Source organism: Camellia sinensis, chromosome 5 (genome assembly GCF_055761805.1).
Source record: "Camellia sinensis isolate YWXY chromosome 5, ASM5576180v1, whole genome shotgun sequence".
In the NCBI taxonomy this organism is placed as follows: Eukaryota; Viridiplantae; Streptophyta; class Magnoliopsida; order Ericales; family Theaceae; genus Camellia; species Camellia sinensis.
In genome coordinates this window covers 8691825-8704567 of record NC_138965.1, presented here as the reverse complement: position 1 = coordinate 8704567, position 12743 = coordinate 8691825, and the positions used below count along the sequence as shown (strand labels likewise).

The 12743-nt window shown below is 38.1% G+C and overlaps 1 protein-coding gene across 6 annotated transcripts; it reads left to right on the top strand.

Annotated features, from left to right (window-relative positions):
• Positions 1 to 736: 736 nt before the first annotated feature.
• On the top strand, positions 737 to 12406 carry LOC114277611 (ubiquitin domain-containing protein DSK2b). Of its 6 annotated transcripts, none has more exons than XM_082868167.1 (8): positions 737 to 1361; positions 4096 to 4884; positions 5627 to 5832; positions 5925 to 6038; positions 6175 to 6227; positions 8168 to 8196; positions 11621 to 11710; positions 11795 to 12406. In XM_082868167.1, the coding sequence occupies exons 1-8, from the start codon at positions 1124 to 1126 to the stop codon at positions 11941 to 11943; spliced, it is 1668 nt and encodes a 555-aa protein (XP_082724293.1). In that variant the 5' UTR covers positions 737 to 1123; the 3' UTR covers positions 11944 to 12406. The 6 variants fall into 6 exon arrangements, 2 of the variants coding, with proteins under 2 accessions (XP_082724293.1, XP_028075319.1); XR_014329085.1 differs by having other exon boundaries at positions 782 to 1361; positions 8168 to 8288; XR_014329087.1 differs by having other exon boundaries at positions 782 to 1361; positions 8138 to 8196.
• Positions 12407 to 12743: the final 337 nt, after the last annotated feature.

The window sequence follows — 12743 nt, the reverse complement described above, 5'->3', positions numbered from 1 at the left end:
ACTATATATCGGAAAGAGAAAGAGAAGAAGTAAGATATGCTTACCAGTCAATGATCGCCGGAAATCACAAAGAGCAAAAGAGGCAGAAAATAAGAGAGATAGAGAAGAAGAATAACCTTTTAGGACTTTCGGGTATAAACAAAAGGTTATGGGACTAAATAAACTACACGTTTTTAAAAAAAGACTTCTCGATAATTATCCCTTATAAAAAAATGACCCTTTTAAGTATAAAATAAGATTTTTTGATGATTTTTTTTAAAAAAAATTTATTTGTATAATATAATATTTAATTAGTGAAGGGTAAGTTACTTTTTTTTATTTTAGTCATTAAAATTTTTTTTCTTCTACTTTAACCTTTTACGTTTAAAATTTTTCTTACTTTCCTTTTAAAACCAATTTTTATTCAAAATTAAGTAGAAAATGATATATTGTCAATTATATGATATATAAATATTTTATTATATATAACTCATATAACTGATATAAACTTAAATTATAATAGAAGAATATATTTTTATATTACATGACAGTTATTATGATATTTTTTATCTAATTTTTAATAAAAATAATTTTAAAAATAAAATGAAATTTTTTTTAAACGTAAAAGATTAAAGTACAAAAAAATAATAGTAAGAAATTTACAGAATTAAAATAAGAAAATAAACAAACATAAAAAAAAAAAAGAAAAGACAAAGGGTAATTTTTAAATGAGAAATTGGCCTCCTAACCTTTCCACGCGGGATTCCCAACAACTCACGAGTAGAAGTCGATCCAAAATTCGACTCGCCAAATTGGAATATGCGAACCGATCCGCAGAAGACCGACCAATTTCTCCCTTTTCTCTCCGACAAGCCCAAGCCAAGCCCAAGCAAGCCCAAACCCAAGCCAACCCCATCCTCAACCTCTCCCACTCATACGTTGTTTGAGAAACAAAACGAACGCGCATATACACACCTACACCTTACCCAATTGCTCCCAATTCTCTCTCTCTCTCTCTCTCTCTCTCTCATTTTATTCCATAGAAATAGAAAAGTAGTGTGTTGATCATTCATTTCCTAGGGTTAGGGTTTTTGTGGGCTTTTTTTGATCGATCCATTTGTTTGTTTGATTGATTGATTTCGGTATGGTTGCTGAGGGCGAGTCAGCGGAGTCGAGCGTCGTCGGCGTTGACGGTGGTGAAGAAGTCACCATCAATGTTCGATGCTCTAACGGATCCAAATTCTCTGTGCGAACGACCCTCGACTCGACGGTCGTGGCTTTTAAAGCTGTTCTAGCGCACAACTGCGAAGTTCCCGCTGATCAGCAGAGGTTGATTTACAAAGGTCGGATCTTGAAGGACGACCAAAACCTAGCTAGCTATGGTAATTCCCCCCCCCCCTTCCTCTCTCTCTCTCTCTCTCTATATATATATATATATATCTATTTCTTACCCTCTTTTGTGTTTTTTTATTTGCTATTGTGTTGATTTTTGTTTTTCAAATAAATTTCAATTTTAATGGGTAAGATTAGATTTTATCATCGGTGTGGTTGTGAATTGTGATCACTGTATACGATTTTGATCTTGGTTTCGTTATTGATTAAAATCAGAAACTTAAAAGTAACTTCTGCATAGCAATTTAGATGAGGAGATTTCGGAAGCGAAAGCTTGTGTTTATCATGGAAGTTTTTTTATTGGCTTTCTAATTTGCAAAAACTGGTCAAATCCGTATTATATTTTTCAACATTATTAGTCCTATATATTCATTTTGTATTCTTTCTTATGACAAAGTTCATCTCTTTGAATAGTAGGGTATGCCTTTCTCGAAATTTGTACTTCATTTCCTTGTTTCTTCATTAATACTCATTCACTTACCTGAAGAAAAGTCTTCCTATTGACACTGTTTTGGTCATATGTTCCTTGAGTGTGTTGGAGGGTTTCATGCGAATGCAATGTGGATTCCTTTGCCAATTAATAATACTATTCCTATCAAACAAGAAGGATACATAAAATTATTATAAATTTTTAGCTCCTACATTTTTTGTAAATAAATAAATCCAATGGCAAGTGATATTCTCCTGAAAACGTAATTGCACCACAAATATGATTTGTAAGCTGAATATTCATTATTGAACAACAAAGTAGCCTAGAATCAAGGGGAAGCCATTATAAAGATTTGTGATGGATATTAATGTGGGGTATATACTATGTGATACGAACTAGATGACATGGCAATTTATAAAAATTATGACATGGATACATAATTATTTACTTACATATGTACATGTAAAAATAATAACAATTTTTTCATTTTTTATGTGGCAAGATGAAACTAATTACAAACAATTCATTTTTTTTACAGTTATATGGTGGAAGAGAAGTGAGAATGGAAACCCCTAATGTTTTATTTTAAGAAGCCCCTAGTATTCTCAATGAGATTCTGGAATTGAAAACTTGTGTTTGACTGCCTATCATGATTTGATTGGCTAGTTGTATTGTATCATTGCATATGAAAGTTTTTTTTTTTAATTTTCGTTTGAATTCTATTGCTTTTTGTGGAAGTGACACATTGTATTGTTATGAAACCCGGGGTCTACTTGGTTTAAATAACAACCCTTTTCTTAGTCTGTCTTACCTTGCCCACCAAGTTCCCTTGGCCTCCAAGCTACAATCTGACGCACGCACACACATATCCAAGTATGTATGTCTGTACATGAATCATGATGCATTGGCATTGTTTTGTAGCATGGCATGAAGAAATGCTAACCTGGACTTCTTCATATACCTAAGTGATGTTAGTCTCATAAGGTTTTTTTCAACCACATTGCGCAAAACATGCTGAGATTTTCCTTTTGTATATGGTGAGAAAGGTATATAGAAATAAAGGAGAATGCTGATTTATGGGAGAAGGAAGAGAGTATTAGGATAAGATAAGAGATCAAGATAAAGAAAGACAATTTTGAGAGAGAGAAGAGATGAAAGAAAGAACATAGATATATGAGAGAAGAGATGTGAGAGAAGAAGAGTTTGAGGAGTAAATAAAAAGGAGAGAGAGCCAAAGCCCTTTCTACTAGTGTTTATTAAAAGTCAATTTTGTTTCACACCTAAAAGGCCTACACAGGCTTCATAAAACCCTAGAAAACACTTAAATATCCTGTAAAAGTAATCCCACCTATCATAGTAAACTAGTATAGTACCTCTAAAATTCTATCACTTGCGACTCTAAAAGAACTAATAAGATGGAAATATAGGAATAGTATTTAAAAGGCTCCTAATCATAAATGCCAAAGCTTCCCTCTTGCATTCTTTTCTTCTCTTCCTTTGTTTTTAACCCTCAATCTGTCATTCTTTAAGCTATTTGTTTTGATGCTAAAAATAAATATCGTATATCAAGTGGTTCGAAGTTGAGAAGTTCGTATATGTATTGAGGAGTAGGGTAAAAAAAGAAAAAGAAACCCAACTTGGAACTGGAACCCAGTATTGAATGGAGACTAATCTGTTAACTATGATCTAGAGATTCTCAAAACAGATCTTCCTCAAATTGGTTTTGGGGTTCCCGTTTGTTTAAAACTGTTAACTATGCCAAGGCTGGTGGTTACTTTGTTTTTTAATCTTCCATGGCTGTAATGTATCATTGCTGAAATTCTTACCCAAAAAAATGCTTGTAATTTGTAACTTGTAACTTGTAACAAATCACTAGTAAATTACTTGTTTATGTATCATTCTTACCATAAATGAATGGTTGACTATTTGCTGTAAAGTTTATCTACCAAGTTTCACATGGATACTCCAGTGGTTGCTATTGTTGATGGTCTGTATGCACTTTGACATGAAGTTGCTAAGCTTTCAACTGATAATTATATTTTTCCTTCTATAAAGTGTTATCTGAATATCAGTATTCCATAAACTTACAAACTGGTATAGGAAGTTTTATTTTCTTAGGTGCTGAATTTTTTTAGCCATTTTGCATCTATATTCACTTGTTTTCTGTTATTATTTATTCTTACTTTGCCTAATCATAAATGTTCTGTGTGTGACCTGGATTTTTAATTTCTTTTTATTATTAATTTTTCTTCTCATGGGTGATCTTTTCTTTTCCATTCTTTTATTGTCTGAAGGTTTACAGGCAGATCACACTGTCCATATGGTGCGTGGGTTTGCTCCAGCCACATCAACACCTACTCATACTGCTACTGCCACTGCCAATCCTAATCCTAATCCCACTTCAGGAGTTGCACAGAATGTTGGTTCAAACGAAGGTGGGGGCTTTGGTGTTGCTGGTCTTGGGGCATCTTTATTTCCTGGCCTTGGTTACAATGCTCTTGGTGGCTCTGGAGCATCTGGTTTATTTGGAGCTGAGCTTCCGGAGTTTGAACAAGTGCAGCAACAATTGACTCAGAATCCCAACATGATGAGAGAAATAATGAACATGCCAGCCATCCAGAGCCTAATGAACAATCCTGACCTAATGCGCAGCTTGATCATGAGTAACCCTCAAATGCGTGAGCTCATTGACCGGAATCCTGAGCTTGCTCATGTTCTCAATGATCCTGGCATCCTTCGGCAGACATTAGAAGCAGCAAGGAACCCTGAGCTCATGCGGGAGATGATGCGAAACACTGACAGGGCAATGAGTAACATTGAATCTTCTCCTGAGGGATTCAACATGCTCAGACGAATGTACGAAAATGTTCAGGAACCATTTCTCAATGCTACAACAATGGCTGGAAGCACTGGAAATGATATGGGTTCAAACCCATTTGCTGCTCTCTTGGGGAATCAAAGTGGTGGCACCCAAACCAGAGATGGATCTAACAATCCTTCAACCACTGGGTCTGAAACAACTACTGGGTCTACTGCTGTTCCAAATTCCAATCCACTTCCTAACCCTTGGAGTGGTACTGGTGGTAAGCTCCTCTAGTTTTATATTTACCCACTCGTTATTTTTCTAACGATATTCTATTCTGTTTGCTTGTTTCTTATCCTTTCTTTCCTGCTTTCTTTGTTTTTGGTTTTTTATTGTGACAATTCTTCTTAACAAAAATATAAAAAAGAAATATCTTTTAACTATAGGAATTATTATTCATTAGCAGCTTTTGACCATGCAAACTTAGAAAAAAATGGATTGAATATCAAGCTTGCTGGATTTATCTTGGGAGATACTGAAGCTGATATATTTTCTGTGGCAGTGAATGTGTAAGATATTTTGACAATTGCAAGCACAGTGGCCATACATTATCAGTCTTTGATGATGCAAACTTGAAAAATAGATCTGAATGATCAATTCTGTGGGATTTAGCTTCAGAGATTACTCCACCCGCTGTCACACACATAGATGGCAAAAAACTTTAAATAGAATAGCCAAGTCTTACAATATTGTATATGTCTTCTAGGCCATTGTCTGAAATATTTTATGTGCTTTGAGACTCCCTTATGATTGGTGGATGCTTAACAACACTCCATAAATTGCAAGTAATTAAAGAAAGGACACGGCGATTTGTCAAATCAAATTGCATTTCCAGTTTCTTTTCTTAATCTTCTTGATAACTTTCCTCAGCAGAAATTTCTCCCTAACATCCTGTACTCTCAATTTCTATTTGAATGTTAGTTCAAACTTTTCTCATTTCTGTAATTGTGAATTCTTAGCAGGTTCCCAAGCTAACACTACTGCAACGGCAAATCCTACTGGGAATGCAAGGGCGCCTGGCATTGGTGGGCAAGGAGGGCTTGGTCTTCCGGAGATGGAGCGCATGTTTGGCATGCCCGACCCTCCTGCATTGAATCAACTCTTGCAGAATCCAGCTGTTTCCCAAATGATGCAAAGCTTACTTTCCAACCCTGAGAGCATGAATCAGGTATGGGCAAAGAATATTACATTAGATGAAGAGGTGGTCAGCTGTCAAAAGAGTTCTATTCACTTTTTTTTAATGTCATTTTTGAACTGTAGTTTCTTGGTCTGAATCCACAACTCCGTGGTATGCTCGACATGAACCCTCAGTTAAGAGAAATGATGCAAAACCCAGAAACTATTCGGCGATTAACCTCGCCTGAGACAATGCAGGTATGTTGCTTTAAGTCCCCTGATCTCTCTGTCTCTCATATACATATGCACTGACACAAATACCAAGGTATATATTTGAATTATGTGATGGGTTTTCTGGTTGATGCCTCTGAATTAGTCTTCTTATTTCTTGCAGCAAATGTTGGCTTTACAGCAGGCACTTCAGCTTAACCGGCTGCAATCAACGCAGTAAGTGATCATAAATCACTTCCTTTAACTTGTGGCTGAAACCTGAATTGTGATAATTCTGGTTTCTTTTAGGTTTTGATGGATTTTATATTGGCTTTGCCCCAGTTTACTAGACAAATTATTGAAACCATAGTTCAGGTGAACAATGAGATGTTTGGATGTTCTGTGAGATCAGAATGAGGCCATTGTGTACATGACATTTCATGTTCAGTGTGTTCTCCTATAGCTCTTGAAATGGAGTGGTTCATGTGTTTGGTGTACATCATTTGTATGAGGCTTTTATCTTTTCCGTACTTTGATAAATGCTTCTGCTTATCCAAATATGTATATATGTTTGACTGAACATATATGCTTATGTTCTCTTTGGTAGTTTGAATGAAACCAATGAGCTCCAACTGTACATATGCAAGTGTATATGTTCTCGTTGGTAATTTTACTTATTATATATGTTGTATGAAACCAATGAACTCGAACTTGGTTTGAGTGATGTGCGTCTAGGGTTTTTATGATGAAGGTTTTCTTGTATAGATAAAAGTAGCATTGAATAATTTCAACAAATACTTGGAAGGCAAAATATGTAATTGCTGTTTATAAGCTAACTATAATGTAACATTTGTGCTTACTGGTGCACATATATGCACACACGCACTCACAAAAACTAGGGATTGGTTATTGTTGTAACTGATTCCATGCATTGAAAATATACGTAGTTGAAGATATGAGAATCTGATTCTTGGGGTGAAAGAAGGCAAGGGATTGTCATTCCTGTGGAGTCTTCCTGTACATTTTGGTTATTGAACCAGATGTGAATTCATACCTCCAGATGGGAGAATTATGGCTTCTAATTACTGATAACTCACTTTCTGGGTAGGATAGCCCCGGAGGCATCATTTAAAAAATTTATTTATGGATGCAACTTTCAATTAGTAGCATATTCTTCTTTTTTGTCTCTCTCTTTCTCTCTTGCCTTCTCTTTCAACAAAGATGTCATTTGATAATGACTCAGTTGACCAAACTTCATTGATTATTGCATATTCTACTCCTAGATTGTTATGTTGTTGTGGCGAACATCAGCTTGCACACATAACTTGAATGTTAACTGTTTTAGTTTGACTTGCAGACTGACTGAAGAAAATCCAACTAGATATTTATTTAGGTGGTTTCTAGAGCAATTGTTTGCCTTTTGGGTTTCTTATTCTGGGTTGAGCGGGTGCGTACAAGCTGCTAGTGTCTTACTTTTGTTTTCATTTCAATATCTTTTCATGGTTGTGTGTTTGTGGACAAATGGGGGTGAGTGTTTTGACCATTGCACCTATTTGAGCTTTATTTAAAACAGGAGTGTATTTGGATTTAGATCCCATTTTCTTTGACTTCATTGAATATGGTAACACTACCATGTAAAAAACCTGACCCCCCCCAGACCGCCCGATGGTGGGGAGCCCTTGCACTTTATGTCAAAATTATGGACTGATTAGTCTGTGTAAAACACGCCCTGCCTGAGACGGTGGTGCAGAACCAGAGTCATTCGTTGATAGTTAGAATAGATTCGTCGATCAGGTTGACTGATCTGTTTTGCAGTCTTTATTCTCTGGGAAAAAAAAAAAAAACTAGAAGCGATATATGTTATGTCAATGACATGAAAGGGATATTACAATGAATGCAATTGGGATATGGATGGATTATAATGAAATAGAACTCAAACTCAACGATTTCAACTAAACACGAGGGTTGCACTCGTTGTGGGACTTGACCCAACACCTTAAGGCATGAGTTGACGATTCATGCTTTGGATAGCAAGTGCTAAAGCCCACTTCGGGCTGGCATTGAGTGGTATTGTCTTGTTTGCATTGCTCTTAGTGTGTGAATAGTATTCCTGCAATCTTTTGATCATTTGTCAGCACTGGTTCCAGCTGATTTATCCTGTGCTGGTCTCTTGGCAGGGAACCAACTCAGACTGGTGGGACTCAAGGTATCTGAACTAACAAATTGCAATTTTTTTTTGTTTTTCTGTCCATATTTCCTTTCAATGCAAGCTTCCATTGATACTGCTGCAAATTACATGTTAAAATCCACCTACTCTCCACCTACTTCACCCACTTAAACCTACTCCACTAAACCTAACCCACTACACCACTACCACCTCACCTACTCCACTAAACCTACTCTCCACCTACTTCACCCACTTAAACCTACTCCACTAAACCTAACCCACTACACCACTACCACCTCACCTACTCCACTAAACCTAACCCACTACACCACTACCACCTCCACTTCACCTACTCCTTACCTACTACACACTCACCATCTTCTATATATAGGAATCATGAATCATTGTAATAGATATCAACATTATATCAATCAATAATACAATTCTCTATTTCTCTTTATACATTAAATTTCTACATGGTATCAGAGCAGGTTTAGAACCTAATATTTTTCGCTTCACCGGCGGGCGGCAACCTCACCTTAGCCGTCCGCCGGACCTTAATCTATTCCGTTTCTTTTCTACACATTCTGAACATTGACAAAGGTGACGACACGGCAACACTTGTTTTTCTTTGTGAATGTTCCCGCCATGTGCTTGCTTTTCATTTTAGCTACCACCTGCCAATTTGAATTTATGTTGATAGAAACTTGCTTCCAGTGGAGAGCTCCTTTCCTGGTGCGTTTAAGAAGCTCGCCCCCTTTAGAAACAAAGTTCAATGCTATTGAGACATTTGCTTCTTCAACCTGTTCGTCAGTCAGGGATATACTTGTAGCTCCATACCCCTTTTCCAGCCTTGCCTTCAGTGTGGCAGCCCCTCTCAGTGATTGGGAACGCAGCATGCGCTGGTTTGGCAGTGATGATAGTGATTCTGTCTACTGGTTGCAACCATGAAACAAGAAGAGAATATTCCAAATGGATCTGGAAGCTAAGCCTGACCATTAGCATCAACATCTTGTGTTTGAAGTACACAAACTGATTTTCTCTCTTCTCTCTCTCAGCAAACCCAGCACAAATGGAGAGGGGCTACGAACCTCTCTCTCTCTCTATGCACTGACTCTCTCTTTTTTTTTTCGGAAGCTTTGAGTTTTGAAAGGTAAAGACACACTAGACCCACTCACTCTCTTTTCTTATTTCTTTATCATCACACCAGACACCAACTTTTGTCCCCCTCTTTTCATTTCTTTTTATTTTTATATTATTCACCCACCTCTGTTTTTTTCAACTCTTTATTTTATTTTATTTTATTTCATTTCCCACACTGATGTTTTTCATATAATCCATCTACCAATTCTTTTTAGCTATTTTCTTTATCTCTTGTTTTCTTTCCTTTTATTTTTATTTTTACACAAAAAAAAAAAAAAAAAAAAAAAACCGGAAGAAGACGAAACTGCACACCAAACTCATTTTATTCATATCAAGGGATCAACCCCGATCACAATTTTACACCAAAAAAAAAAAAAAAAAAAAAAAAAAAAAAAAAAACAGAACAACCACATCCACAGGCAGGATTTTCTTCTCTACTCTGCTGCAGGTCTTTTCTTCTTGCCTCCGTCCTGGGCGGCCCTTGACGGTGTTGCCTCCGTATTTCCCACTCCACTGGGCACGATCACTCCACCCTGCTCCTCCACTGCAGCATATGGCGGCCCTCCAAATCGGAACATCACGGTGGCCTTCCGCTTCAGCTCCTTATTTTCTGCTTTCAGCACACTTATCTCTGCTCGCGCATCCTTATACATGCGTTGGAGCAGAGCCAGTTGGGCGTTTAAATGCTGCACCTCATTTGTCCTACTCTGCAGCCGGTTCGACAAATTTGTAACCGCAGTCATGGTTTCCACACATGACTTCAATGTATACTGATTGGCCTCCACATCCGACTGCACTGCCATTCTTTGCTCCACAGACCGCATAGGAAAGTTCAACGGAGCAAACTCCGGGGCGCTTGGTTGAGGTTCCAGTGCCACCGCACCAGTTATCTCTCTTGTTGACTCGTTGAGGTCGGGAAAGAGAGTGAGCAGACCACGGGAAGATGAGGCCATGTTCTGGGTAGCTGAACGGGAAGAAGAGGCCATGTTTTTTGGGTTGCTGAGTGTTTCCGAGAAGGGTTAGATACAGAGTATTTACAGATTGTTTCAGAATGACAAGTTCAGAGGTTTCAGTTTGGTTTGGTTTCCACCGCCTCCGCATTGGTTTATATTGACACTGACGACGCGGCCGACACGCCGCTCTGTCGCTCACGTGCCTCGCCGCGTCTCCGGCTCACCTTTTGATGGCTCGACACTTTCTGTCGGGCACGACTTTTGATGAAGTGGGCGCGCCTTTTGAGGGCGCAACTTTTGATGGCACGCCTTTTTATGGATTGGGCACGCCTTTTGATGGCACGCCTTTTGACAGATTGGGCACACCTTTTGAGGGTGCGACTTTTTAAGGGTCCGACAAGACTCTGTAAACTGTCCCGACATAGATTCCGGTTAGTTTCTACAAGGGTCCGATAAGACTCTGTAAACTGTCCCGACATAGATTCCGGTTAGTTTCTACAAGGGTCCGACAAGACTCTGTAAACTGTCCCGACATTGTTTCCGGTTAATTTCTACAAGGGTCCGACAAGACTCTGTAAACTGTCCCGACATTGATTCCGGTTAGCTCCTTCATGGGTCCGACAAGACTCTGTAAACTGTCCCGACATTGATTCCGGTTAGTTTCTACAAGGGTCCAGCAAGACTCCGTAAACTGTCACCACAACTGTCACAACATTGTCTGCTACAACGGTCCGACATGACCCCATAAACTGTCTTCTACATCGGTCTGACACCGCCATCCAGTGTCCCCTACACCGTTATGACACCACCATACAGTGTCCTCTACATGGTTATGACACCCCCATACAGTGTCCTCTACAACGTTATGACACCACCATCCAGTGTCTTCACCAATGCTCTGACACGACCATACAGTGTCTCTTATCCTCTTTTATTTTTATGTATTTTCTTGTTTTGTTACTCTCTCCAAACTCAAGTTGGTTAGTTCCTATCCCCCTTGAGTTTGCGGGGGGCTGTTAAAATCCACCTACTCTCCACCTACTTCACCCACTTAAACCTACTCCACTAAACCTAACCCACTACACAACTACCACCTCACCTACTCCACTAAACCTACTCTCCACCTACTTCACCCACTTAAACCTACTCCACTAAACCTAACCCACTACACCACTACCACCTCACCTACTCCACTAAACCTAACCCACTACACCACTACCACCTCCACTTCACCTACTCCTTACCTACTACACACTCACCATCTTCTATATATAGGAATCATGAATCATTGTAATAGATATCAACATTATATCAATCAATAATACAATTCTCTATTTCTCTTTATACATTAAATTTCTACATTACAGCAACGCAAAACAATATGGGACTTGAGTTGTTGATGAATATGTTCGGTGGACTTGGAGCTGGTGGCCTGGCTGTTCCAAATACACCCGAAGGTAACAATTTTCTTACATTTCCCCCCCTGATATGCCTGTCTTTCAGCCCTTTGTTGAAATCTATACAATTTTGCTTTTTTGCAGGGCCACCAGAAGAGATTTATGCAACTCAACTGTCACAGCTTCAAGAAATGGGTTTCTTTGATACCCAAGAGAATATCAGGGCACTACGTGCCACCTCGGGTAATGTTCATGCTGCTGTGGAGCGACTTTTGGGAAACCCTGGCCAGTAATCTAGTTGACCTGTTTTGCTATTTAATCAGAGATTCAGTTGGGAGTGTAAAAGTAATTCGATTTGGACCAGTGTTTTTATGAAAGACAAAAGAGGTGTTGGCACTTTTCAGTTACATTTGGGGCAGCATGAATAAGAAAGTACACACTTCAATGGTAAGAGATGTGAACTTGGAAGACAAAAGGCTTTTGCATTACCAGAATTACATGCCCTCCTCCCCTTCCCTTCTGCCAGTGTGCTGATCATGTACATACATCTTTGAAGTATTTTTTCTATGAAATGTTTTCAAATTCTATCGAATATTTAAGGATGTCGGTGATATGATTCCTGCCCTGTTCAATTTTGTTTTTACAAATTTTTTTTTTGGGAACATCCATTGTGGTGGGAAATTTGTGGTTTTTTAATTAAGAGTTGGGTTAGAACTGCAACCAAATACCAGTTTACAGCAGCAGATTGAGTTACCATTTCGTCTCTTGCTCTTCTTCTTCCTCTACTTCGCTTTTTTCTTTTTCTTTATTTTGGAGGAAGCAATTGAACTTAAAAATGCATTATAATCAATGGTCGCCGTATCTAATACATCTCAGATTACATCAAAATGTACATTTCTAACCATTAGAATGTTATCTGGGTTTACGGTTTTGTTTGGTGCAGCTTATTGAGTTGCTTAAGAGTGTATTATTATTATTATTTTGTGGAAAATGTGTCAGGTACAATTTCTTTTTATAGGTAATGAGAGAAGTTTAAAAAAGTCAATTATAAAAATTTGAGTAGTGCTTTTCATTTCTACTTATTTATTAATTT

Excerpts from the sequence above, each read along its gene's own strand:
- LOC114277611 (XM_028219518.2), top strand. The coding sequence starts at position 1,124 with ATGGTTGCTGAGGGCGAGTCAGCGGAGTCGAGCGTCGTCGGCGTTGAC. Across the intron at positions 5,833-5,924 it reads ACCCTGAGAGCATGAATCAG|TTTCTTGGTCTGAATCCACA; the intron begins GTATGGGCAAAG and ends TTTGAACTGTAG. Across the intron at positions 8,197-11,620 it reads TCAGACTGGTGGGACTCAAG|CAACGCAAAACAATATGGGA; the intron begins GTATCTGAACTA and ends TCTACATTACAG.